Source organism: Thunnus thynnus, chromosome 11 (assembly GCF_963924715.1).
Source record: "Thunnus thynnus chromosome 11, fThuThy2.1, whole genome shotgun sequence".
Classification (NCBI taxonomy): domain Eukaryota; kingdom Metazoa; phylum Chordata; class Actinopteri; order Scombriformes; family Scombridae; genus Thunnus; species Thunnus thynnus.
Genome location: NC_089527.1, coordinates 1833085 through 1860854, shown reverse-complemented (window position 1 = coordinate 1860854; position 27770 = coordinate 1833085). Strand labels below are relative to the sequence as shown.

Sequence of the window (27770 nt, the reverse complement as noted above, 5' to 3'; positions counted from 1 at the left end):
CGCCAAAGATTTAAAACGCGATTCGACCTCAAACACGCCGCCAGCTGCTCGATCCCGCCGTCCTCTCGTCTTCTCGCCACGACAGGCTGAACTTTCCTGTTAACAAACATGTTAAACTGAGTCCACGTTTACATGAAGCCGCTAAATTCCAAAACATGAGTGTTGGAGTTTCAGCTCGTTCCTGCTAAATACCTACCGTCCACATCAAAAAACGCCCAAACGCGTAATTCTCCTCCTACTGGGCATGTGCAGGGGACAGACGAGTAACTCAGCCACAGAAAACCAGCAAAGAAGAAACTTTGAAACGGCTTCCTGACATTTAGCTTATTGCAGCAGATAGAAACGTTTAACTCTAAACAAGCTGTCGAAGTAGAAATAAAGAGAACAAAGCTGCGTCTCAAGTCACGTACTTCTGTTAGTTCACTGTGTACACTATGTACTTACTGGCGTAGTGCGCAAACTTTGACAGGGTAGTGCAAATCAAACACAGCCGTTGTGCACTTACCAGAAATGACGATCGTAAATTAGCATTAGCTAGCGTTAGCATTAGCTAGCGTTAGCATTTGCGTTATTATTCATGCTACCAAATCATTACAGGCTGCTAAATTAACCCAAAAAACATACTGACGGCTTATATCCGACAACAGTATAGTGGTGCTTTGTGCTAAAAAACACACGTATAACTTACATTTGTATAATGCTGCGATGTTCACCGTAGTTACAACGTACCTCGTCGCCATTTCCAGTTTGAAAAGTGGTCCCTCCCCTTCCGCTACGTAGCCAAGATGGCGACCATTGAGGACGAGAAGTGTCCATAGTTCCACACTCAACTTTTTGACTGTTTTGAGTGCATTTCTCACACTTCTCAGTGTGAACGCACTTATGTACTCAAAGTGTTAAGTGTAAGTAGAGAAGTACGCGATTTGAGACACAGCGCGACACTCGCATGAAGCCGTCCACCATTGTTGTTGTTGTTGTGTTTCTTCTTCTTTCAATAAAACGCAGCGCTACTGCCACCGTCTGTTCTGTCAGCAGCTTGGCAGCGTTTCTACAAAACTCCGTTTTCACACAGTTCTTCAGTTTTTCAGGAAAGAAAAACACTGTTTTAGTCTGGACAGAAGAACAAAACATCACTGCTGGAGCTCAAAGACTCCGTCACTCACCAGTTGAGGAAAAAGAAAATAAAACATGAAGGATCAACAATTTTTTACATTCTCGCATTAAAATGTCACTTTGAACCTCACATGCGATGACTTTTACCTCCAAATAATCTGTATGAACTGTTGGTTTGTTTCCAAACTGTCTGAGTCGTTACTGTGTTCACAGTCAGTGACGATGGACAAAACTATCAAAATAAGACCCAAAGTTTTAATAAAGTTGAATAGAGAAGCCCCGCCCCTCAGTTTATTTTCTCATCTATGGTTAATTTCATGGTGCTGTCTGAGTTGAAACATGATACTGGCGTTTTCTCTCCATTCTTAGATAAAATATAAATATACAATCAGTGAGCACTTTATTAGGAACACCTGTTCAGTCTAATAGAATCTAATACAGCAGCTCTGCCATAAATTCTACTTTTACGAAGTTTATACATTTTCAGTTTTTGTTGACATTGTCAGAATGGTGACAATTCTACTTTATGTTTATTACTGAGGTGGTGCTGCTGGTATACTGGAGTACATTATATTGAAATAATATTTTGACCCCCTCATGTGTGTTAATGGGGTGGACAAGATATTAAGAACTTCATAAGCAGCTTCGTAAAAGTAGAATTTATGGCAGAGTTGTTGTATTTGATTACATTAGATCGCACAGGTGTTCCTAATAAAGTGCTCGCTGAGTGTATATCTCAGTTAAAGGTACCCTGAGGAGTTTTTGACCACTAGCGGCGCTGTGGAGCAGAGTTTTGATGAGCGGGTGACGACCTGCAAACACAACACGACACACATTCCTGCCGATGTTTCACACTATTTCACTAATCGTCATTTGGTGGCGGTAACATGCAAAAACACTTTGATTTACACCAGTAAAAAAGAGGCAGCAACATGGAGATCACGTCAACACACAGCGGTCATTCGTACACAGGAAGTCATGTGACAACATGCGGCGGAAGTGCTTCTTCTTCTTTGCAGTATTTGTTACATTCGGTGGTACATGAGCGCAAAAGGACGACAGGAACCTTGACTTATATGGACGGTGAACGCATGCATGTCGGAAGTGGATGAATAGAGGTCATAGTGTGAGAGAACATGTTCAGCTGTCCACATACTTTTGGCCAGGCAGGATATTTAGAACTTCAGCTGTTAAACAGGAACACTTCAAACAGCCAATAATACAACAGGCATCAGTTTATCTTCTTGTATAGTCACTGGACAGATTGTTAATTTGACAAAGTAGAATTCATTTTTAATGTTTCATGATCAAAGTAAATCCTAAACGTAAGATATGACAGAGATGCAGAAAAAGTCCTCCTGACCTGGACATTCTACTTTTGTTTTGAAAGGGCGATATGTTGTCACATGACTTCCTGTCTACAGATGACATTTGTGATTGTTGTCCGCCGTGTTGCTGCCACCAGAAAGACAAATACTGACCCAAAATATTCTAAAGATCGACTTCAGGAATGTTTTATGAGAAAGGAAATGCATTCTACATGTTAATTATGATTATAATTATTATTTATTAATAATTATAATTATTAATGAGTTTTGGTGAGAAACTCTGAATTTAAACAGAACTTTGTTTACAAGAAAAACTCCACAGGAAGCTTTAACAAGTTGGCATTTAACAACTACAGATCCCATGATGCTCTACGACATGTGGGAGTTGTAGTTGTTGAATACCAACAAAATAACGAGGTGTTAAAACGTTGTCAGAATATTAACTAAGAACCCCAAATTAACGTTTCATCTCTGCAGAAACACTATGACACAAACCTTCTGTGAGAAAATAACTTGAGAAACTTTTCAAAATTTAAATAAAAATACCGTTCAGGTACAGGTCACATGAGCCTCTTCCTCAAAGAATCATGGGAGCTGTAGTTGTTGTCGGTAGGATGTGCTGACAGACAGGAAGTAACCCAGACCTGCTTCCTGTGTGAGTCCAGGGTGAGGAGGAAGATGGTACGATGGAAGAATGATGAAGGCAGAGTCGGTCAGAGCCCGATATTCACAGAGTTCGGTCACCTGACAGTAAAGTGTCTTACTGTGATCAGACGTAGTTTATTAGTTATTTCCTGTTTTTCATCCTCTGACCCGGTTTGCTTGTTAGCTAACAAGTATTGAAGAAATTACAGATAACCAATCAACAATTAGTTATTGACTGAAAATGAATTAATGACTGTGATTATGTGTTAATCACAGTCACAAGTAAATATCACTATTTGCATTTTTTAGACCATAAAGATATTTGTCATTTTTTACATGTTGCAATCTGAATGACTTGATTCAAAGCAGTCAGTAAAAAAAAAATTAAAACTGAAGCTAATGTCATCAGAACATTAAATGACTCAATTTAGTTACTAACTGGATTAATCAGTAACTAAAAATAATATGGATGCAACCCTGAGGCTAAATTCAAATAGAGAGCAAACTGTTTGTTAGCTAACATCAACCTGACTCATGTTAGCTTGATAGCTAATCAATATCAGCTCAGTAGCAGTGGAGGGTGTGGCTGTAAGAAGTGGATTAAAACTAAGCTTTGGTCATCAAAGTACATGTTAAACTAATGTTTGTTAGCTAATGTCGTCCAACTGATTTAGTCAGTGGTGGAAGGTGAACCAGTACAACAATGTAAAAATGCTCCATTACAAGTAAAAGTCCTAGTAGTGGTTTGGTTCCTCTGACTGATATATTATTATATATGACATCATTAGATTATTAATAGTGAAGCATCAGTGTTAGAGCAGCATGTTACTGTTGTAGCTGCTGGAGGTGGAGCTAGTTTACACTACTTTATATACAGTTAGCTAGTTTAGTCCCGTGGTTCCCAACCTAGGGGTCTCATACAACAACTCATGGACATCTGAAATGTGACCCCGACTACACGCTGTTACCTTCCACCACTGCTTTAACGCAGTAGCTAACAAACATGAACTCAGTGAGGAGAGAATTAGAAGTTTAGAACCATCAGAATAAACTGTTTACTTTCCCTGAGATCAAACCACAGAAACAGTAGCAACATGCTAACGAAGCCTTAATGCTAATGTGACCCGACTGTCAATATCAGGCTCAGACCGGGAACCAGAGTGATGACCGTGGTGATAAATTATAAAGATAACCCATTTGTTTTCAGTCGATAACGTAGCTGCTCCCCATTTGCATCTGATGTGTTCAGCTGATGTTGAATCTGTCGGCTAATCTCTTCTCTTCTGTTTGAGCACTTTTCTTTTCTGTCTTGTTTGTATTTTTGACTTTGACAGCAGATTCACCCCGAAAATGTTTTACAGCCAGCATTCACCTGTGCCTCACATTGTTAGCCTTAAAGCAACACGCTATCATTTTTCTACCAGACATTTTCACTCTGTGGGGCCAAAATCATTTCCAGTTCTTCCTCTGTCTGCCCTGAAAACATTTTAGTAGCAGAGTTTGCACTTAAAGACGCTTGTTTAAAATGTCCTCCCAGCTCACTGTTGAAGTTTTTAAACTAAAAACAGTCCGACAGTTGATTTGTGAAACTTCAACAGTCACCTGAGACATTTTTGAGATTTTAAGAAAATCAGATCGTCTCTAAAAGTCAGTGTGGAAACATTTAATGTTGATATGGAAGCGGACTGCATTCATCAAAGACAGATTTTCTTATAATTACGAGATACAGATCTCGTAATTATAAGATAGTTTTTTATAGTTATGGCAGAATATCTCATAATTACGAGTTTTTATCTCATAGTTACGAGATACAGATGTTGTAATTATCAGATCTTTTCTAGAAATTGCGGGATCCACATCTTGTATTTACGAAACACAATCTCGTAATAGTTTGAGATACTACAATTTCTTAATTATAAGATTGTTTTATTTTAATAATGACTTTGCATCTTATAATTATGAGATTCAAATCTATAAAATTATCTTTTTTCAAAAGTACAAAAGATTCTTACTTGTAATTACAAGATAAAAATATCTCAGAATTATGAGATATCCGTATTTCATAATTACAACATAGTTATGAATTACGGATCTTGTAATTAAGACAATATTATAATTGTTGTATATTATATAATATGTATCTCATCATTATGAAATACTGTGTCATAAAGCAGAGATCTTTATCTCTTATTTAAAATATACATATCTTGTAATTTTTAGATAATTATTGTTATATTTCATAATTTTCATTTTATAAATACAAGATATTCATATCAATTATAGAATCTGATCTCATAGTAATGAAACAATCTTATTATTATTAAGCATCTTGAACTGTTAAGAGATCATATTTCATATCTTGTAATTTTGAGAAAAGTTCAGATAATTACAAGATAAATATGTTATAAATACTTTTTATAAAACTGGTGAATGCAGTTCACAAATAATACAAATCATTAGAAGTTGTTTGTGCTCTAATATTAAATGTTACGTCCCATGAAGAAGGAAACTCTTTTAGGAATTTCAGCAAACATCACGTTTGACAAAGAAAATCAGTTTAATTAATTATATTCAGTTTATTTCTCTTTGAGCTTTCAGCACAACTGACAGGGAGGGAGTTGAAATATTTGTGTCCATATTGACAATACTGGGCTCAACGTTCCAGAGAAACATCAGCGATCAATCATGTCTTGTTTTGTTAAAAATAGTTTTAAATGAAACTGGCGGCAGATTCAGGCGTGAGAACAGTGCGTGTCCCCTCGGTGCGTCAGGTAGAAACCAGATGTCAACATGTTCATGACAGCCGGGAATCTGCACTGATGTCGAAGTCTTTAAACTGTTTTTTTTTTTTTTTTTTTTTTTTTTTTTTTTGCCACATTCCAGCTGTTTGTTTGTGCTTTAAACCATTTATTTAAAGGCTTTGAGGGCTGATTCAGTTTTCAACCAAAAAAACCAAAGAAACCATCTTTATAGTTCACAGGTGTGTGTTTGTGTGTGATCCATCTGCATTACGCCTTGTTGTTGTTGTTTCAACTTTACCTGGGCCTGTTTGTGTGTTTGGTGGTTGTTTGTTTTTAAGAATGTTTTATTTTTAGACTTATTTAATGCACAGATTCATAATTATAATATTATCATTTGAGCATCCGTCTTCTTGGAGTTCTTCTCGCCAGCACTTCATTTGTCACAGTTATTATGACTCCCCGATAATAAACCAACCAGCGGACTCACACTAGACTGTTTTGTTTTTGTATTAGATGTATGTAGATTATATTTCTCTAATTTTTATAAATATATATCAGTTTGATGAACTGCAGATGACATGTATGAGAACACTACGACTGTAGTTACTCACAGATACCAAATAAATTTTTATCACAAAACCAAAGACGTGCTGTGTGATGTAACATGATCACATTTTACTGTTGTTCGAATATTAAAGACACAAATACACTTTCTGACCAACTGGTTTTGAATTTGTGAGGCCAATATTGATTCATCAGCTGATATTAGTTTTTAAACACAAACATTTTTGATAAGACCCTAAAATTTGTTTCTTAAAGAACATATATCAGAGGTGGAGGAAGTATTCAGATACTTAACTGCAGTAAAAGTACCAATACAACAATGTAAAAATACTCCATTACAAGTACAAGTCCTGCATGAAAAATCCTACTACAGTAAAAGTACATAAGTATTATGAGTTTGATGTAGTTAAAGTATTGCAGTAAAAGTACATAAGTATTATGAGCTTGATGTAGTTAAAGTATTGCAGTAAAAGTACATAAGTATTATGAGCTTGATGTAGTTAAAGTATTGCAGTAAAAGTAGTGGTTTGGTCCCTCTGACTGATATATTATTATATATGACATCATTAGATTATTAATAGTGAAGCATCAGTGTTAGAGCAGCATGTTACTGTTGTAGCTGCTGGAGGTGGAGCTAGTTTACACTACTTTATATACAGTTAGCTAGTTTAGTCCAGTGGTTCCCAACCTAGGGGTCGGGCCCCTCCAAAGGGTCAGCAGATAAATCTGAGGGGTGGTGAGATGATTAATGGGAGAGGAAAGAAGAAAAAACAAAGTTCTGATACACAAATCTGTTTTGGACTTTTTCCCTAATCTTTGATTTTTGCTGAAATATTGGATCATTTGAACATTTATTGAAATGAAAGCATGTGAGAAGTTTAGAGGGAAAAATCACTATTTGGTGGAGCTGTTAACAACTCATAGACATGTGAAATGTGACCCCGACTACACACTGCTTTTTGTAAGACGTCAAAAGACAAAAAGGTTGGAAACCACTGGTTTCATCTTTAACAATGTGTTGTATTTTAAAAGCTTGTTATATTATCCATTGTGTCAAATCTTCATCTGAAAAGTAACTAAAGCTGTCAAATAAATGTAGTGGAGTAGAAAGTACAATATTTCCCTCTGAAATGTAGAAAGTAGCATCACATGGAAATACTCAAGTAAAGTACAAGTACCTCAAAATTGCATGTAAGTACAGTACTTGAGTAAATGTACTTGGATACTTTCCACTGCTGCTTTTAGAATGTCCAAGAGTCCAAGCTGACATATTTGAAGGTCTTGTTTTGTCCAAAAAATATTCAGTTTATCAGAGAAAACTCAGAAAACCGACTGACCATCACATTTTCGAAGGTGAAATCAGAGAATTTTTGGGCATTTTTAATTAAAAAATGTCTTAAATGTTGCTGATTCATTTTCTGTCATTTAACTTATTGATTAAATGACTGGACTAATGTCTCCAGCAAAGAAAATTATTAATACAGAACTGATCAGTTGTACACACTGATTTTATACAAGAGCCTAGAAGACAAATTTTTAAACAAAGAATGAAACGTGTAGTAGAGACAGTGAGTTGTTTGTGCAGCTGTCGGTGACGGACAGCAGCAGAGTTAATGAGGTCACCTGAGAGCAGCTTGTTAATCAGCTCTCATTAACAGCAGCAGCTCGTTAGTCCACAACGTCCACAATAACTGGCTCTCCGGACACACAGCTCATTACACACAACATGAACATCATTACATCATCTACAGTTTGTTTGTCAAACTCTCTGTGACCTCTGACCCTTGACATTACAGCTCATGTTCACTCAGAGTAGACGGTGTTCAGACTGGTGGATGTTTGAGTGCACTGTGCTCCCACAATGCATTGCACGGGGGAAATGGAGATAAAAAATAAGATAAAGGCAGAATCCAAGTGTCCACCCTCTTTGGTCGTATGTACCAGGACATGTTCACCATCATCACATCAAGTGTGCGCTGGGACGCGAGGGGTTAATATGTGCTACGAGACGGACTTCAGACCTCAGTTGTTATCTTCACAATAAATATAATAATGAGAGTAATTAATAATTATTTAATTATTTATTGGCACATTTACATTTTGTCATTACGCAGACAGGGATAAAGGGAATAAAGTGTTCAGGCATTTCTTGAATGCACCGGGAGAGCCAGCACACAATGCATGCTGGGAGTCCAACCAGGAGCGAGTTGCAGTCGTCTGATCGTGAGATGACCAGCGTTTGGACACGTACGATCAAATCGTCCTGATGTTGTACAAAGTGAACCTGCATGACCGGGAGATGTGTTCAGCAGCTGATCATCAACTATAACCCCAAGATTAATAACAAGGCTGAACTGAGCTGTACAGTCAGCTGAGCCTGCAGGACTAGAAGCTCCGTCTTGGACAGGTTCAGCTGGAGGTGCCAATCTGTCGTCCAAGCAGAGATGTGGGCTCGACAAGCTGAGATGAATGCTGGGACGGTGGTATCCTCTGGGGGGGAAGGACAGGAACAGCGGGGTGTCGTCAGCTTAGTGGTGTTATGAGAAGTCATGTAACTTCATGATGGAGCCCAGAGACTGAACAGAAAGTTCTGTTCTGTTTAACAAAGAGATGTTAAACCTGAGTTAACTGATGTTTAGTTTTTATCAGAAACATGTAGTGAACACGACACTGACACATCATCACTTTCTCAGTTGATATGTTGAACTTATTAGCAAACAGTTGTTTATTTCCACATCCAGCAGTTACGGAAAAACATCATCATTCATGTGGAGTCGTGTTTCTGTCCACCTGGTGAATGTAAGTCCAATATTCACTCTCTTTTAGCTCTTTTCTTGCTCTCTACCAACTCCTGAGGGAAATATCTGGCTCTTTAGCTGCTAAATGCTCCACTATGTTCACCAGCTAGTCTACAGCTAACTGTGTCTGTTTGCCGTTTGGTGCTGAGCAGGTAGTGTACGGCGGCTTTTTACAGCTTTTCCTCTGAAAACAGCTGCCTGCCCCCAAAACGACACTATGAGAGCGCTGAGAGTGAACCAGAACAGTAAAGTTGCAGCCGGACAGATAAACAATGAGCTGAAACTCACTATAAAGCTCCGTAAAGCCGAGAGGAGCTGCAGAGTCTCTGATAATTCTCTTCATCACTACGAGCCACGACCAACACATCACACACTGTATAGATCAGACTGGTATTTCAGAAAATATCGATTATAGCTGCATTAAAGAAAGCAGAGTGTGTTCAGGGTGACGGCGACTCTACATCCTCAGCTTCACATTTCATCTTCTGCTTCAGTTTTTAGAGTCACATCATCAAAAACTCTCGATTTCACTGACAGAGAACATAAACCTACTCTGGACCCAAAACCTAGACTCCTCCAAATTTCACATTATTTACACATTTATACATTTATACTTGTTTTGTATTTATTTGATGTTTTTATATTTATATGTTGTGTCCATGTGCTTTGTGTGACTCTGCTGATCAACCAGTTTCTCTCTGAGGACAAATAAAATAAATGATTGATAAATCCTCGACTGAGGAGCGTCACATTGAAGATGGACAAAACCAACCTTTGCCTGACTCGTTTATCAGATTATAATAAACAAATGTGAATATTCTGTGTTACAAACTTCTACAATAAAACTAACAAGAGTGATAAATGATCCTCTACTTACTGTGGATTCAGATTCCACCTCTGTGCTTCTATTACTGGATCCCAGTGCAGCCTCTGACACCATTGATCACTGTTTACCATTAGACAGACTAAATTGTAATTTTGGTGTCTCTGGTCTGATCCTCTCTTGGCTTAAGTCCTACTGTCTGTTATAATAATATTACATCTAAATTCTCTGATGTTAAATGTGGAGTACCTCAGGGCTCGGTTCTTGGCCCTCTGCTTTTTTATTATTATTTTATACATAGTCATGGAATAAACTTCCATTGTTACGCTGATGATACTCAGCTGTATGTGTCTATAAGGGCTGACGATCAGATGACTGAATTAGAGGCCTGCTTGGCTGCTGGTAAAAATGGAACGTCATCAAATTTCCTGCTTCTAAATTTGGATGAAACTGAGATGCCGGTCGTAACAGTAACACTCGACAACTGTTTGATTTCACAGCGTGGCAGCCAAGAATCTTGGTGTGACGTTTGATCCCCAACCTTTCCTTTGATAGGCACATTAAAGAAATCACTAAGACGGCCTCTTTCCACTTACGTAACGCAGCTGAAATTCTGTCTTTTCTTCCCATGACTGACAGAGACTCTGATACATGTGTTTCATCCAGACTTGATTACTGTAATGTTCTGTTCAGGTCTGCCGTGTGCTAGTATTAAATACTTTCCACCACTGTATGAAACAATATCAAACACCTGCAGGAGAATTTGGTTAAAGCGACAGCAACAAGTGATGAAATGTAAACAACATAATCACATGACTACAATAGAAGATGTAGAAACACTAGAGATAATTCCCAAATATTAAAAAGAAAGTAAAAGATTATAAATGTCTCTATTACTGAATATGTGACGCACATAAAAAGTTTTTAACTGGACTTTTGTCCATGTTGGGATCCCGTAGGAATGATGACTCTGTTTTCCCAGTGATCTGATTGGTCAGCGGTCACACAGACGTATGATATATGACTGAGCACTTTATTATGTCCACCTTATTAACATACATGAGGGTGGACAAAATATTAGAAACACGTTTCAACATGAGGCGACCACGACCACCTCAATAATAAACATAAAGTAGAATTATCACCTTTCCGACAACATAAACAAAAACTGAAAACGTAGAAGCTTCATAAAAGTAGAATTCATGGCAGAGATGTTGTGTTGGATTGTAGGTAATATAAATACGCCAACAGATGTTCAGGGTCCAGATTTGAGTCAGAATCAGCTGTTTGCTCTTTGAAGATACTTCAGGGGTCTGATGTATAAAACTCTGTAGATTCATTCTATATGATAGATTATGTGTGTCATCCTGGTTCTGTTTTATAAATCTCTATGTAATCATCAGCACTGATTCGCTACTCTGAACAGGAAGTGCAGCGACAGACACGTTCACAGCTGATGAAACCTTTCACACGTGTATGTTTGATGATGAGATGATGTCACTGTAAATGTCAACCTGCTGCATCTTAACATAATGAATTTCATTCATTGGATTCTGAGCGTAAAAGGACTTTAATCTTTCAATTAAGGTGCAAATTTAAAGGAGTTCACCTCAAATTTAGAGTTAATGAATGAATACATGAATTCTTGTAATAAGTGAAATGTTTTAATGTTTTTTTTCTGCAGTTTAAGGTATTTTAAGTGGTTAATTTTAATCTTTAATGGCCTTTTTATTTATAAATCTATTTATTATTAATTATGGTCAGTTTTGAGAAGTCTTAAAAAGACCTTAAACCCAGCAGACAAACCTGTAAAATACTTTCATTTATCTGTTAACACCCCTAAATATACTTCTATCCATTCATTGACCTGCAGTCTAAAATCCTTCAGTCTGCACCTGAAAACCAACTAATGTGAACCAAAATCCCTTCATGAATGGATTTGTCAATTAATTGGATGTTTTTCATTTTATTTGGTGAAATTTAATACGTTTTTACCCTTAAAAAGCCCCGAAACCAGGAAATCATTCATGTTTTATAATCCAGTGATTCTCCTGAACACAGCTGGACTGCAGGTGAGTCCTGCTGCTGATTAATGAGCTCCGCAGAGACGAAGCAGCTCTGATAAAAGCAGCGGACATGTTTCAGGATGAAGGAGCTGCTGTGTCACCTGTTGACCATGATGAGTGTGTGTGATGTTCATGATGATGAATTTCACTGTAATGATGTTCATGTCATGTTTACACTGAGTTCTCCTGTGTGATGTGTTAGACCACAGCAGGTAAACTCAGGTGTTGTTCTCTGTCCTCATGACGTCAGTGGTGTTGAACGTGACCTCTGTGACCTCTGTGACTCTGGACGGTTTCCTGCAGCTGTCTGATCACAGGTTGCTGTTCTTCTTCGTGTGTCTGGCGGCCTTTGTGTTCGTGTTGTTCAGTGACTTCCTGGTTGTGTACCTCGTGGTGTCTCGGCGGAGCCTCCATAGACCCATGTACATGTTCGTGGCGGCGGTGCTGCTGAACTCTGTTGCCGCGAGCGTCACTGTTTATCCCAAACTGCTGAGCGACCTGAGCGGCGGCGGTGTCGCGCATGTGTCGCGCTCGGCGTGTCTGTGTCAGGCCTTCGTACTGTACTCTCTGGGCAGCTCCAGTTTCATGCTGCTGGCCGCTATGGCCTTCGACCGCTACTTGTCTATCTGCCGCCCGCTGCGCTACGCCGCACTCGCGTCTCCGTCCGCGGTGGCTGCGCTGCTGCTGCTCTGCTGGCTGCTGCCCGCCTGTCTGGTGGGCGGCGCGGCGCTGCTGGCAAGCCGCTTGCCGCTCTGCCGCTCGCGGCTCGACAGGATACACTGCGACATCTACAGCTTCGTCAGGCTGAGCTGCGGCGGCGGCGCGGCGCTGCTGAGCGAAGTGTACGGGCTGCTGTGCGCCGCTGCCACCGTCTTCCTGCCGGCCGCCTTCGTGCTCTTCTCGTACGGCAGGATCCTCACCATCTGTCTGCGCCGCTCGCGAACCTTCAGCAGCAAAGCGCTGCACACCTGTCTGCCTCACCTGCTCGTCTTCCTCAACTACTGTCTGTGCACCGCCTTCGACTTGCTGCACCGCCGCCTGCACACCGCAAGCGACCCCGCCGCGTCCGTCGTCACCTCCGTGCTGGTGGTGCTGGTTCCCACCGTGCTGAACCCGGTGGTTTACGGACTGAAGGTGAAGGAGATCTTCACACAGGTGAAGAAGCTGCTGCGCTGCCAGACACAAGGTTAACCCTCTGTATCGATCAGCTGATGCTCAGTAATGATTGATCATCAGCTGGTTAAATAATAATAAATCAATCACATCATAAATGTCTGACAGAGAAGACTCATGTTGGAGTTCAGCTTTCAGTCAGATGTACGGAAGCTCAGTTGTGCCACAACAACAAAAAGAAATAAAAAGTTTAGTCTACAAACATAAAATATTCATGTTTGGTTAAAATCATAAATATACGTCCAAACTTCTATTTTTGATTTTTTTCTAATTTTTCATCTGTTTTTCTTACAGTTTGAGTCAGAAAATCTTCCAGAGAAGATATATATATATATATATATATATATATATATATATATATATATATATATATATATAGTAAATACTATTATTATTATTAGTAGAAGTAGTAATAGTGTAATTGAAGTGTCCTCTAACACCTGAAATCACCTTAAATGATGTTAAACTACAAACATTTTCAGGAGTAAAACGTCTGACTTGTTTCTGATGAGAAGATGTTTTTATGCCTTTTATTTATTTAATCTTTATTTCGATATGAAGCGACGCTGCGTAGCTCATTTGCATCGACTCATCTCACCTGCTTTAGTGGAAATAAAATAAAAAAACAACTATTAACATCTAATTTCAATAAATATCAGCTGTCAGTATTAGTTTTAGAAAAATGTTTATTTTAATCTCTTGTCTTCTTTATAAGTTATAGTGACATAAACGTTATGACACTATAAAATATTGTGATACTAATAATAAAACAACTGATCGTGCAGGTTTAAATACACAAACACACAAGAAACTTCTGTAATTTTGGATATTTGTAATAAAATATAATTTATATTGTTTTTTTTTATGCATTTACATTTTGTTATTTTATATATCGAAACCTCATCTATCAGCATAATAATAACAACAATAATAACAACAACAACAACAACAACAATAATAATAATAATAACAATAATAATAACAATAATAATAACAATAATAACAATAATGAATAATAAAAATACAGAACATTGGGAAAGAAAAGAAGCAGTGGATTTATTTATTAACTTATTTCTTTTTATTTGTTTGCAGCAGTTTGTGAAAATTATCTGTAAAAACAGATCAAAGAAGAGAAAAGATGCACAAAAATAAAAAACTTGTTTCTAAGTGAAGTGATGACAAAATTTAACTAAATATTACAATATTACTGTGATGGTACATTTATGAAATATGAAGAATTGTGACACGAAATGAAAACACTGATCAGCAACTTAATAATCTAATGATGTCATATATAATAATACCAAACCACTACTTTTACTGCAATACTTTAACTACATCAAGCTCATAATACTTATGTACTTTTACTGCAATACTTTAACTACATCAAGCTCATAATACTTATGTACTTTTACTGCAATACTTTAACTACATCAAGCTCATAATACTTATGTACTTTTACTGCAATACTTTAACTACATCAAGCTCATAATACTTATGTACTTTTACTGCAATACTTTAACTACATCAAGCTCATAATACTTATGTACTTTTACTGCAATACTTTAACTACATCAAGCTCATAATACTTATGTACTTTTACTGCAATACTTTAACTACATCAAGCTCATAATACTTATGTACTTTTACTGCAATACTTTAACTACATCAAGCTCATAATACTTATGTACTTTTACTGCAATACTTTAACTACATCAAGCTCATAATACTTATGTACTTTTACTGCAGTAAAGGACCTGAATACTTTTTCCACAGCTGGTCTGGTTCATGTATACGACACATGAAGAAAGATTTTAAATGATTCAGTTTTTTTTTGTTTTCCAAATAAAATTGAGATTCATGATTCATTAATTTGAGTTATTAAATTACAGGGATAAATTACTTTGTAACCAGGTTTATATACATGTTCTTACACATTGGACACATCTGTAATGTGACTGTATTTGGTTATAAAAACTCCTTAATATGGTACTTTATTCAGCATCATCAGTCTCTTTTACGTCGTTACAGAAGTCCTCATCATCAGTCTGGAAAATGTGCGTTCTGATGTTGCAACTGTCTGAGATCTCAGGTGAAATTCAGGTTTCATCTTTGAAACTTTGAGGCTGATGGCAAAAATAAAACCTTTTCTTTCTTCTGGTGATCTGGAGGCGGTTTTACATGAGTTTATCACCTCACATCTCAATTACTGCAGCTCCTTTTATGTGGGAGTCTGTCAGTTCTCCATTTCTCATCTGCAAAAGACATGACATCACCCCAGTACTGGCCTCCCTCCACTGGTTTCAGCTCTGGATGGTTAGACACCAGCCTCAGTCCATATTCTACATCCAGACCCCTGAGATCCTCCCATCAGTTACTTCTCTCTGCTCCACCTTGCCAGTTAAAATCAAAAGCTATTCCCATCGCTGCTCCCAGACTGTGGAACGGAAATTATGGCTTACTATCTCATAATTACAAGATCTTTTCTTGTAGTTTTAAGTAAGTGATAATTATGAGATAAGGACTCTGATTCTTTTTTTCATTTTTTGAATGCAATGTGCTTCCATATTTACTGAGCTTTTCCCATCGCTGCTCCAGAAGGTCTCCCCGTCTATCACCACTTTTAAATCCAGCTAAAGATCCACCTTAAGTTTTTTATAACATAATAAAATTGTTAACTTTGCCTGTTTCAGTTTACTTATCAATTTATTTTGTATTGTTTTAATTATTTAACGGTATGTGACATGTTTGTTTGTTGTTTTTAATGTGCCCGGTAAATAAACTGGAGCCGTTGTTCCGCCAGCAGGAGGCGCTGTGAGCAAACACACACACGTACACTGAAACAGGAAACCCCGGTCTGAGCATGCGCACTGGATCAGCTGTGGCAACAGAGTCGTTGCGGAGTTAAAAAGTGAAAACTCGGAGCTCGTCTTTGTTCTCCGGTAGTTCTGCGGTGGTTCTCCGGTGGTTCTCCGTTGGCTCGCGATGGCCGGCACCGCGCTGAAGAGACTCATGGCGGAGTATAAACGTGAGTGTCGTCACACCGCCGGCAGCCAATCGGAGCACTTGTAGCGTTAGCATTCAGGCTAAGCTAACAGTCCCGTAAACTGCTTACACCAAACTCCGTTTAAGAATCTGCTTATTTAGTGTTTAATTTGATCCATTTAGGACTTGTGGAAACGCGAGACGGTCAGTCGGCGGAGTTTTCTCACTCAGCCGCCTTCAATGTGATGAAATATCAGTTTATAACGTCCGTGTGTCTGCGGCACGACGCTGAATCAGCTTCATAAACACTGATATTTAACGGCTGATTGTCCGTTTTTTCACCGTTTACAAGGCGATTTAACTACTTCCATCCAGATCAAAAACCACGATTATAATCTCCAAATCTGACTAGATTATTATTATTATTATTATTATTACGGTTGGACAGGTCTACTTACAGTGTTTTAATGAGGTCTGGAAGAGAAAAAGCAGTCAAGTCGCCCTTTTTTGTTTTCATAAGCAAAATTTGACACATCAGAAACTGTTTAAACAGCTTTAAAACTTCAGCTGTGACGTTTTAACTGTTTCTCACCAGAGTCAGTGGTGAAAAAACAGTATTAATGTTTGATTAACTTCCCCTTTAATGATGTAACTGAAATAACAGACGACCTGCTCTGAAACTGAGATTCATATATCTCTGTATTAATCCAGATGAATATCAGACAGCCCCGTTAGTGCAGAACAGCGACTGTTGACTGTTAGTTACTGTCTGAAAATATAAAGTAAGTAGTTTTTCAGATGGAGTTTGGTGTCTCTATCAGGATTATATTAATATTCAGGCCAGTTTACACAGTTCTGAGTTAGTTTAACTTTAATGAGACGAAAATGTGCTCAGGATTGATGTTGTTGTGATGCTAGCTTGTCAGTGTTACTGTTAGCATGTTAGCACAAACATTTAGTCATGTTTATGGTGTAATTTAACATTATTTATTATTATTTCATTCAGAAAGATTTACAGTGAGTGTGACAACATGCTAACCTGTGTGTGTGTGTGTGTGTGTGTGTGTTACAGAGCTGACTCTGAACCCACCTGAGGGGATCGTTGCAGGTGAGACATTTTGAGTCACGTGTTTGTGGTGGAAAATAACTTAAATACATTTACTGGAGTACTTTACCTGAAGGACCAGTGTCTAAGGGAAATGACTCGACAGAAATGGAATATAATATTCATAAGTATGTTTTAATTAGTGTGTAATCACCTGAAAATGAGAAAAATTTGACAAAAAAAAAAAAAATCACTCCAGAAATGTCTTTAATTTCCAGATAATAACATCTGTATGTTTATCCTCTGTGTGAAACTGATACAGATGTTTTCAGTAAAACTGATGTTACTCATAGGTTTAATAACTTTTTTACTTTATCAGGAAAATTCTTTATTCACAAACACAGTTTTAGTGTCCTAACCTTGTTTCTTTAATTGTGTTTAGCTCAAAGCTTCACTCTCTCGCTCTTACAAACAATAAAAATAAAGAATATAACAGAAACATATTTGATGAAACCCCCTGAGGTCAAATTAATCGCCCCTTTCTCATGTCTTTCCTTATTTTAAATATTTTTTATTCTGATAATTATATAATTTTTAATTTATTTTGAATATTTTTGTCTCATTTCATTGATTTATTAATATTATTTTTGTTGTTGTTGTTGTTGTTATGAGTGCTCCTCTATTGTGTTGTTCACTTTGTGCAGGTCCGGCCAACGAGGAGAACTTCTTTGAATGGGAGGCTCTCATCATGTGAGTACACAGCTCCGTTCTTTATAATCTGGATTAATCTGTTATTGACAATTTACATGAGTCTGGATTTTTGGGTTTTTTCAAAGCCGTCTAAAAATTAATCTGGAACTGTTGTCATAGCAACAAGTCTGTAAACCCAAACCTGCTTTAGTGCAGGTTATTGACTCTTTCAGATACGAACGTCTGTTTGTTTTTTATAATGAAAAAATGTCGTCATTATAAACATTATAAAGCTTTTTCTTTCTTTCTTCACCTTGTCAACACAAACTGCTCTGCATGTGAATAATACAAGCAGCTGGTTGTCTCCATATTTGTTTTGGGACAAGATAAAGGGCGTTCTGGCAGGATTTGCAGGTCGTCCACCTGCAGAACTCCAGATGTTACAGAGCAGTGGTTCAGTGTGATCACTCAGTCAGAAGGTTTCTGCCAGTAGGAAACAATCTCCAGTTATTCAGGTTTGTCTCCAGCTTTAGTTCAGTGTACATAGTAAACCAGACACTGAGTGTCCACATACTTTTGGCCGGTTAGTGTGTTATTGTCAGTGTGACCAGCAGGTGTCACTGCTGCCAAACTAACAGCTGAGCTCCGTCTGAACAAACCAGTGACTCAGCAGGAGAACAAGTTCAGATCCTTTAACGTCCTCTGAGCTCAGGTCACATGCTGGTCCTGATACAGTCCTGAGTCCAAACACAACTCTGACAAACATAAACACATTTTCTACATTTTAAATTAAACAAAAGAAGCCAAAGTTCTTGGTCTTGTCATACGTGATGATAAACTGGATATCTTTGAGTTTTGGACGTTGATCAGACATTTTGAAGACGTCACCTTTGACTCTGAGAGTGATGTAATGAGCCTTTTCTGCCTTTATACAGACAAAACAATCAATGGAGGAAATAATCATTGATGAAAATGTTGTATAATATCATAATAATTGTTAGTTGCAGCCGTACAGATGTGATTCAGCTTAACTGTAGTTTCTGCTGTAGTTGAGATGTATTGGGCTGCAACATTATCCATTAATCTGCTGATTATTTTCTCAATTAAAATGTCAGAAAATAGTAAAAATTGTCTGTTTATAATCTCTTAAAAACCACAGTCATGTCTTCAAATGTCTTGTTTTGTCCGATCTGTCTGTCTGAGCCGTCCTAAATCCAGAGATACTCAGATTATGACGATCTTAAGACGACTAAATTGCCAAATCAAGTAATTCTCCTCCTACTGGGCATGTGCGGAGGACAGAAAACCAGTGAAGAAGAAACAAACTGTTTCCATTTCTGTGGCGACTTCCTGACGTTTCTTAAGTGTTAAACACAAGCAGCCGTTCAAGAGCTTTAAACAAAGTCAGTCTAATTATGAATCCAACCAAACACTCTGGATAAAATATCCACAGTGAAGCCGAATGTGAAGAGATTTAGTTTCTAATGTTATGAAACAAAGATGTGACCGTTGTGAGTCCGATCTTCCTCCAGAATAATGTGCAAAACTCTCAGATTATTTTAACATTTTCTTCAGTCACATGCAGTTTTAAATCCCTCTCTGAACTAACAGGCTTACAGCAACAGTATACAGAATAATTTTACTACTTCCTCATCAAATGTCATTGTATTTCAGCCAAATTTATAAAGGCCGGAGATGCAGAGTAAGCATCATTTTCCAGTGTAAACATCAACTCGTCAGTGCTCTCTGCTGGACAAACTGTAACAGAGAATTTTCCATTTCTGTCCTGACATTTCTTGGTCTTTATCAGCTGATATGTATGCCGATACTGGTTTATCCACAATAACAGAGTGTCCAGGTTATAAATAAAAACCTTTTGTTTGGAGTGAAATGATTATTGGATTATCAAAATATCCATTAATGTTCTTCTCATTGACTGATCGCGCAGTTTTCTGTATTTCTGATATCCAGTTTGTCTTATATGTTTGGTTGTACATCCGCTTTGGTTTGGACGAGTCTGTCTCATGTGAGACTCGAAGCTGCCGTGAACGTGATGTCAGTGAAGGCAGCAGCTGGGTGTCATCATCATTAGTTGTAATTGAGCCTCTTGTTGTTGTTGTCGTTAGCGTGCCAGCAGCTTCGGTCTGCCCTTCAATTTAACCTGCAGCTCATTCAGATTCAAACGGTCCACATTCCTGCTGCCGCTGCCCGCCCGATGACATCACTGTCACCACATCCCATCATTACCTGGGACAGTCCTCAGGTGTAACTGCTCTCAAGCACTCGCTCCCCTGCTGCAGGGCTTTCCTGTTCTGTCCCACCAACAGTCCAAAACCCAAACATATTCAGTTAATCATGATAAAGAGCTGTAACAATTGAGTAAGCAATTAGTTGGTCAACAGAAATCAATTATAGTATTAAGTATTTTCTGAAGCGATTCAATCGGTTTAGTCACTTTTGCTTGAAACAGATGAAAACATTTTATTGGTTTACTTCATCTCGGATATGAAGATCTGATGTTTTTCTTTCTTTCTACCGTATGATAACCAGTGGTTTTCACTCTACTGACTTTTAATAGTATTATTTTTTTATTTCTTGATTAATAAATATTAATCAAGAAAATAATCGTCAGGTTAATCAATAATGAAGATAATCATTAGCTGTGTTCCTATAAAGATGTTAAACAGAAAAGCCGAAAATCCTCAAATTGAAGAAGCTGACAGCAGAAAATTAAATTAACAATTAATTACAGTTTGGAGAAGAAGTGCTGCTCCTCCTAAAGGATGGTTGTGGTGGTGAGTGCTGTACTAATAGGTTGTTCTGAAATGTCTCATAGATGCCCAGCCACCTAAAGGCCCACTAGAATCTTCTAATGGACAACTAGAACCTCCACACCGACCACTAGAACAACTCACTCACTAGAACCACTAACAGGATTACTTTGGTTAGCACTAGTACCTCTTAAAGAGCTACTAGAATCAGTGACAAGAATAACCACCATAAGGTACGCTAGAACCTCCTCAAGGACCCCCATCCTCCTCAGTGATCATTAGAACCACCTAAAGGAACCCTGAAGTCTACTAAAATCCCTAGAACCACCTAAAAGACACCTAGAACCTCTCCAATGACAACCAACACCTCATAAAGTACCACAAGAACCACATACAGATTTACCTCCTCGGTTACCACTAGTGCCTCTTAAACCACTACAACTTCCTCAGTGATAATTATAACCACCTAAAGGGCTGCTGCAACTTCCTCAATGATCACTAGAACCACCTAAAGGAATCCTAAAGTCTATTAAAATCCCTAGAACCACCCCAATGACCACTAGCACCACCTTAAGGATGACGGTGATTGAGTGCGCTGTCTAACAGGTTGTTCTAAAATGTCTCATAGATGTCCAACCACCTAAAGGTCCATTAGAATCTTCTCACCGACACCTAGAACCTCCCTAATGACCACCTCCACCTCCTGTACGAACCACATAACATGAAAACTTCATTAGTTACCACGAGTACCTCTTAAAGAAAACTCTAAACTCCTCAGAGATAATTATAAAATACCCCTACAACCTTGTAAAGGGACACTAGAACCTCCCAAAGAATGTTCTCAAAGATCACTATAATCCCCTAAAACACCTTTTTTGCTCCTCCTTTATGATCACAAGAACCATTTAAAGGAGTGCTGGAACCATCTAAAGGACCATTAAAACAACTTCAGGAACCACTAGAACCTCCTCTGTGACCAAAGTAACCTCCTGACAAACTAAACTGTTTCAGTGCTGAGGTGAACACTACAGCCTCTATCAGACTCTCAGTGAACTCTGCATTCTGGTTTTGATGTCATCAGTTTGTTGTTTTCCCGACAGACTGATAAAACACCCGCCTCACCTGCCTCAGAAATACGTAGACCCTCCTCTGATTGGCAGTGCAGATAACCAATCAGAGTGTGTGTGTGTGTGGTTATTTCATTCTGCGGTCAGTGTAACTGATGGTGGAGGAGGTGAAGCAGAGTCGGAGATGATCAGATCAGATCAGTTTCAACAGGAAGGAAGACAGACTGTGAGTCCAGATAACTGATAGATTCAGATATTCAAACATCCACCTGAACACTGATAATCAATCACCAAACCGCTGCGTGACACTCAATGATAAAACACTTTTTACCGACACTTTAATGATGCTTCTAAACGCTTTGATTCCTGCAGCTGTGATCAGAGCTCATGATGCAGTACGACATCAGTGATGTTCTACTTGTTGTTTCCTACTTTATAAATTTAATTATTGAAACAGGTTGTCTCACTTATATCAAAACCGGTTTTTCAACAGAGACCAGTGTGCAGACAAAGAGTAGACAAGCAAAACCCAGAAATTTACACAAAATTTGAGAAAGAAATGAGAAATTTTGATTTCAGAATGTGTTTAGAGTTCTGTTTGAACCAGAGATGTAGATAAAGGGTTGTGTGTCAGTCGACTGTTGTTCTACCCCGAACAGCTTCAGTGCTGTGAGTGCTTGAATAACAAGGTTGTTCTAAAATCTTCTGTTGGTATTCAGCCACTTAAAGAACCACTAGAACCTCTTAAAGGACTGGTAGAATATCCTAAAGGAATCCCATAAAGGACTGCTAGAACCATTTAAAGGAACCTGAGAACTTTCAGAAGGACAGCTAGAATCTCTTCAAGAACAGCTAGAATTGCCTAAAGGACTGCTAAGACCTCCTACAACCTCCACAAGGACCACTAGAACCACTTATATTACTCTTAGAACCTCCCGGATCCTCCCTGAAGGAACATTGGTGGTGGAGAACTCCATAATCTACCACAGGTTGTCAACTACCTAAGGACCTCAAAAAATATCCTATAAGCCCATTAGAATCTTTTAAAGAACCCTGAGAACAACAGAAAAGACCCGCCTCAATGACCACTGGGACCACTTACAGGATGACCCCCTCGGTTACCACCAGAACCTCTTAAAGAAGCACTTGAAACACATCGCAGTCACTGCTTTAACCACCTAAAGTACCATTACAGCTGCCTACGAGACCACTAGAGAACATCATCTGTGACCTAAAGAACCTCACCAGTGATCACCAGAACCTCTTGCAGGATCCCTAGAACTTCCTCAGTGACCACTAGAACCTCCCAAAGCAACCCCATTACCCCCTCTGTATCCTCAGTGATCATATGTACCCTCTAAATGACCTTTAGAACCTCCTCAATGATCTGTAGCACCTCCTACTTGAAGTATTTCAGTGTCTGTTTGCCTCAAATAAACTTTTTTCTACTTCGATAAACGTGTCTTTGCCCCAGTTTGCGCTGCTCAGGGTGAATTTGGGCTACGTTTGGGTCTTTACATTGACTGAATGTGCTTTTGTGCCACCTTGAAACGAGTTGCATTCAGTCTTAACACACCTAAAGGACTTCAGTACTTCTCTGTTTTTAAATGATTCACTGAGAAGTGAAAGGAGGCACAAGTTGTATAAAAATAAGAGTAAAAATATTTAGCTCTTCATCTGATTTAAACTCATTTTTATTCCACTTTTCAAAACACTCACAGGATCTATTAAAATGTTCTTGATTTTTGACAGATTTGACGTGATTTGTCTTGTTTTCTCATCGTTCAGCTCATCTGTCTTTCCCTGTTCTTCAGGTTCTGTTGTGGTGTAAACGAAGCTGTGGTGCCACATTAAAGCAGCTAACACTGTCTCTCTCTCTGTGTCTCAGGGGTCCTCAGGACACCTGTTTTGAAGGTGGAGTGTTTCCAGCCGTCCTCAGTTTCCCGTCTGATTATCCTCTCAGTCCTCCCAAGATGAGGTTCACCTGCGACATGTTTCACCCCAACAGTAAGTCCGCAGCTCACAGTCCCAGATAATCTGACCCGACCGGTCACGTGACCGTCTGAAACAGCTGAAACCTGCTGACGCTGAGTTTGACTATAAACCCGTCATTTGACCCGTCAGAACACGCCGTCATTAGCGCCGTGATTAGTGGACTGCAGTCTGGGCGGTGATGTCATAGCAGGGAGACGGTCTGAGCACGCTCCGTACTGATTAGAGGACGGGATGCTCGCCGCTGACCCTTCATCATGACACATGTTTGTACTCCTCACCGATAGCCTGAACCCTCAAACTACCCTTTAAAAGGTTTGTTCCTAAAGTGAACAAACCAACAATGTCCTCACTTTGAAGATAGAATACAGGAGACGACACACACACACACACACACACACACACACACACACACACACACACACACCAGCATAGCCCTCAGCTGAACTTCCTGCTGTAACTGTATCGTCTGATCCTCCATCAACAACCAGCAGCAGAGGAAGATAAAACCTGTGAAGAAGAAAACAGAGAGCGTCTCAGGAGTCTTCGCTTATATAACGAAAAGCTTTAATTACAGATGCACTTCTATTTCATGCAGGTGAACCAGGTGTGTTTGTTTAGAGACATTTCAGCCTTCACATCAAGCAGATTTGTTATTTTCAACACACGTGTTTTGTCGGAATTTAAGAAAATAGACTTTAAAAGATCACAAAGTCATTTTAAACAGGTGAGGAATCACTTCACCTGTAGTGTCTTGACATCACTTCCTGTCTAGCTTCTGTATCTCAACAGTCTCTCATTGGTAGTTTCTTTCATTTCGCTCTTTGTGAAAACATGAATCGTGTTCTTGGAGTCAGACCGTCGGCTCCACCGCAGCAGAAACAAACTACAGCAGTACAGGTCCTCTCCAGAAAGCTCCTCTGTGTTTGGTGCTGCAGTCGTTGTTGCTGTTTGCAGCTGTAATCTGAGCTGAGTAAAAGCTTCTCTCTGCGCTGCTGTTATTACAGACGTGTCTGAACTCGCCGCCGTCCCTCGTCTCCTCTGTCGAACCGTGACGTTTCAGCCCGCAAACCTCTAGGACTCATGGGAAGCGATGTTTGTTACAGGCTGCTAAAAAACATGAGTATTGAATAAACAACGATATTAGATGGTTTTTCATAAAACTCGTATCACTTATCAGAGTCACACGTTGATTTTAACGAAGTTTTCTTACTTCTGGAGGCTTCGGCTCTATATAATCATAAAAATAAACTTTATGTCGACACTAAAAAGAAGTAAAATAAACTGTAAAACAGTCGTCGGTGATATAACAGCATCGTGATCTTAATCACTGCGATGCCGTGAGATTAAACATAACGAGGAAACGACAGCAGAGTCGTAACAACAGATTCTAGATAAAAACATAAAAAGCTGAAAAGTGAGTCGGTGGATCTGAGACGACGTGAGCTGCTGCTGATTTATTATTATTCTCCTCTCGAGGAGACGTGAACACGAGGCTGTTTTGTAATGAAAAGCATCTCCGACCTCCCTCCTGTCACACCTGCAGCTGTCAGAGAGCATGAAGTGCCTGCATGACAGGAAGCCAACAGGAAACACAAATCAGACACACACTCCGGTGTTTGACGGCAGCTGAGCTACGTTCATCTGATAATCTCAGCTGAGACACGCACACACACGCACACACTTATACCGCTGACCCCGTTCCCTCCCTCAGACTGAGTCAAACTATCACATCAAGTTGAGTTGAATCAATATAATCAAATAAAGAATCAGCATTGAGTTGCAGTGTGATGAATTATTAATGTTGTCTTCTCTAAACTGTCTGTGGTGGTCCTGCAGTCTACCCGGACGGGCGGGTGTGTATCTCCATCCTTCACGCTCCGGGCGACGATCCGATGGGATACGAGAGCAGCGCGGAGAGGTGGAGTCCGGTCCAGAGTGTGGAGAAGATCCTGCTGTCTGTGGTCAGCATGTTAGCAGGTACGCCGCCGCCGCCGCCGCCGTCTCATTACATCATCCATTACATCACAGCGATCAGATCTGATAACGGCTGCCGCTCTCTCTCTCTCTCTCTCTCTCTCTCTCGTCAGAGCCGAACGATGAAAGCGGAGCGAACGTCGACGCCTCTAAGATGTGGCGGGAGGACAGAGAGCAGTTCTACAAACTCGCCCAGAAGATCGTACGCAAGTCGCTCGGCCTCTAGAGGAGAAACGTCAGAAACGCTCGTCCTCTCTCCCTCTGTTCCCTTTTTCATCAGCAGACGGACACTCGGAGAACAAAATCAAGCAACGTTAATGACTATTTCTCATCACCATGGAAACACACACGCATACACGCACGCACACACACGCACGCACACACACGCAGAGAGTGAGAGACGGACAGATCAATAAACTGATGGACGGGCGACTGGAGGACAAACACACAGCAGCAGGATTCATTTCAGTCTGTTTTCCATCTTAAATGTTTCTTCTAATCACATCTAATGAGACGTCAGCGGAGAGGAAGGGTCATGTGACATCATCGCGGACCGTTTCTCACCGTTTCAGCGGGACGTTCCGACATGCAGAACTCTGCCTGAGAATCATCACATTTTACAAGTAATCCAGAGATAGTTGTCTGTATATTGATTAAAGGAGCCGCTAACAGCTGATTCACACGACTTTTAATTGACTCAATGTAAACAAATATAGTCTATTAGTTCACAAATACGCCTATAAGCAGCGGTGGAAGAACTCAGAGTCTTTACTTAACTACAAGTACTACTACAACAATGAAAAATACTCCATTACAAGTAAAAATCCTATTGCAGTAAAAGTACATAAGTATTATGAGCTTGATGTAGTTAAAGTATTGCAGTAAAAGTACATAAGTATTATGAGCTTGATGTAGTTAAAGTATTGCAGTAAAAGTAGTGGTTTGGTCCCTCTGACTGATATATTATTATATATGACATCATTAGATTATTAATAGTGAAGCATCAGTGTTAGAGCAGCATGTTACTGTTGTAGCTGCTGGAGGTGGAGCTAGTTTACACTGCTTTATATACAGTTAGCTAGTTTAGTCCAGTGGTTCCCAACCTAGGGGTCGGGCCCCTCCAAAGGGTCAGCAGATAAATCTGAGGGGTGGTGAGATGATTAATGGGAGAGGAAAGAAGAAAAAACAAAGTTCTGATACACAAATCTGTTTTCAGTTTTTGGACTTTTTCTCTAATCTTTGATTTTTGCTGAAATATTGGATCATTTGAACATTTATTGAAATGAAAGCATGTGAGAAGTTTAGAGGGAAAAATCACTATTTGGTGGAGCTGTTAACAACTCATAGACATGTGAAATGTGACCCCGACTACACACTGCTTTTTGTAAGACGTCAAAAGCCAAAAAGGTTGGAAACCACTGGTTTCATCTTTAACAATGTGTTGTATTTTAAAAGCTTGTTATATTATCCATTGTGTCAAATCTTCATCTGAAAAGTAACTAAAGCTGTCAAATAAATGTAGTGGAGTAGAAAGTACAATATTTTCCTCTGAAATGTAGAAAGTAGCATCACATGGAAATACTCAAGTAAAGTACAAGTACCTCTAAACTGTACTTAAGTCTAGTAATTGAGTAAAAGTACTTAGTAACTTTCCACCGCTGCTTCTATGTCGTTAGCTTGTTTCTCTGCTGTCTCCTGCTGACCTGACGATGTTTCACAGCTCTTTCATTCTCCGTGACGTTTGGTTCCTTCATCGTCTCGGCTTCTCTCAGTTGGACTTTATGCACTTTATCTTCCTGCAGGAGGTTTTTTTTTTTTACCTTCGTGCTCCTGCACTCTGACACATGAAGCTCCGCCTGGACTGAAAGTGGAGGAGCGGCTCCAGCTGACGATGCAGAGTGAAGTTTTAGTGTGAAGAGTTTCTTTTAATTTGTCTGTTGATTGAGAAAAAAAAAAAAAAAAAAGAAGAAGTTGTTCATTAAAATACACAGA

At 39.1% G+C, this 27770-nt stretch overlaps 3 protein-coding genes across 5 annotated transcripts in view; all 3 read left to right on the top strand.

Annotated features, from left to right (window-relative positions):
- mylka (myosin, light chain kinase a) overlaps positions 1-6544 on the top strand; it is a 95553-nt gene extending 89009 nt beyond the window's left edge. Inside the window, exons 38-39 of one of the 2 annotated variants that reach the window (XM_067602777.1) lie at positions 45-5315; positions 5351-6544. The gene's annotated coding sequence lies outside the window, so the exon portion shown is untranslated. Of the gene's footprint in view, positions 1-44 lie in introns of both variants that reach the window. The other variant, XM_067602776.1, reaches the window with a different exon arrangement.
- Positions 6545-11606: 5062 nt separating this feature from the next.
- On the top strand, positions 11607-13387 carry LOC137192072 (olfactory receptor 11A1-like). Its single transcript, XM_067602606.1, has one exon. The coding sequence runs from the start codon at positions 12319-12321 to the stop codon at positions 13267-13269; it is 951 nt and encodes a 316-aa protein (XP_067458707.1). The 5' UTR covers positions 11607-12318; the 3' UTR covers positions 13270-13387.
- Positions 13388-16098: 2711 nt separating this feature from the next.
- On the top strand, positions 16099-27770 carry ube2g2 (ubiquitin-conjugating enzyme E2G 2 (UBC7 homolog, yeast)). 2 transcript variants are annotated; one of them, XM_067602771.1, is made up of 6 exons: positions 16099-16279; positions 17309-17344; positions 17986-18031; positions 23698-23816; positions 25641-25781; positions 25892-27770. In XM_067602771.1, exons 1-6 carry the CDS (start codon positions 16237-16239, stop codon positions 26002-26004), a joined length of 498 nt encoding a protein of 165 aa, XP_067458872.1. In that variant the 5' UTR covers positions 16099-16236; the 3' UTR covers positions 26005-27770. The 2 variants fall into 2 exon arrangements, with proteins under 2 accessions (XP_067458872.1, XP_067458873.1); XM_067602772.1 differs by lacking the exon at positions 16099-16279 and adding an exon at positions 17000-17018.

What these genes read in the sequence shown, in the direction of transcription:
- LOC137192072 (XM_067602606.1), top strand. Translation starts at nt 12,319, where the DNA reads ATGACGTCAGTGGTGTTGAACGTGACCTCTGTGACCTCTGTGACTCTG.
- ube2g2 (XM_067602771.1), top strand. Translation starts at nt 16,237, where the DNA reads ATGGCCGGCACCGCGCTGAAGAGACTCATGGCGGAGTATAAAC. An exon ending in ACCTGAGGGGATCGTTGCAG is followed by an intron (nt 17,345 to 17,985) that starts GTGAGACATTTT and finishes CACTTTGTGCAG; the next exon opens with GTCCGGCCAACGAGGAGAAC. An exon ending in CGACATGTTTCACCCCAACA is followed by an intron (nt 23,817 to 25,640) that starts GTAAGTCCGCAG and finishes GTGGTCCTGCAG; the next exon opens with TCTACCCGGACGGGCGGGTG.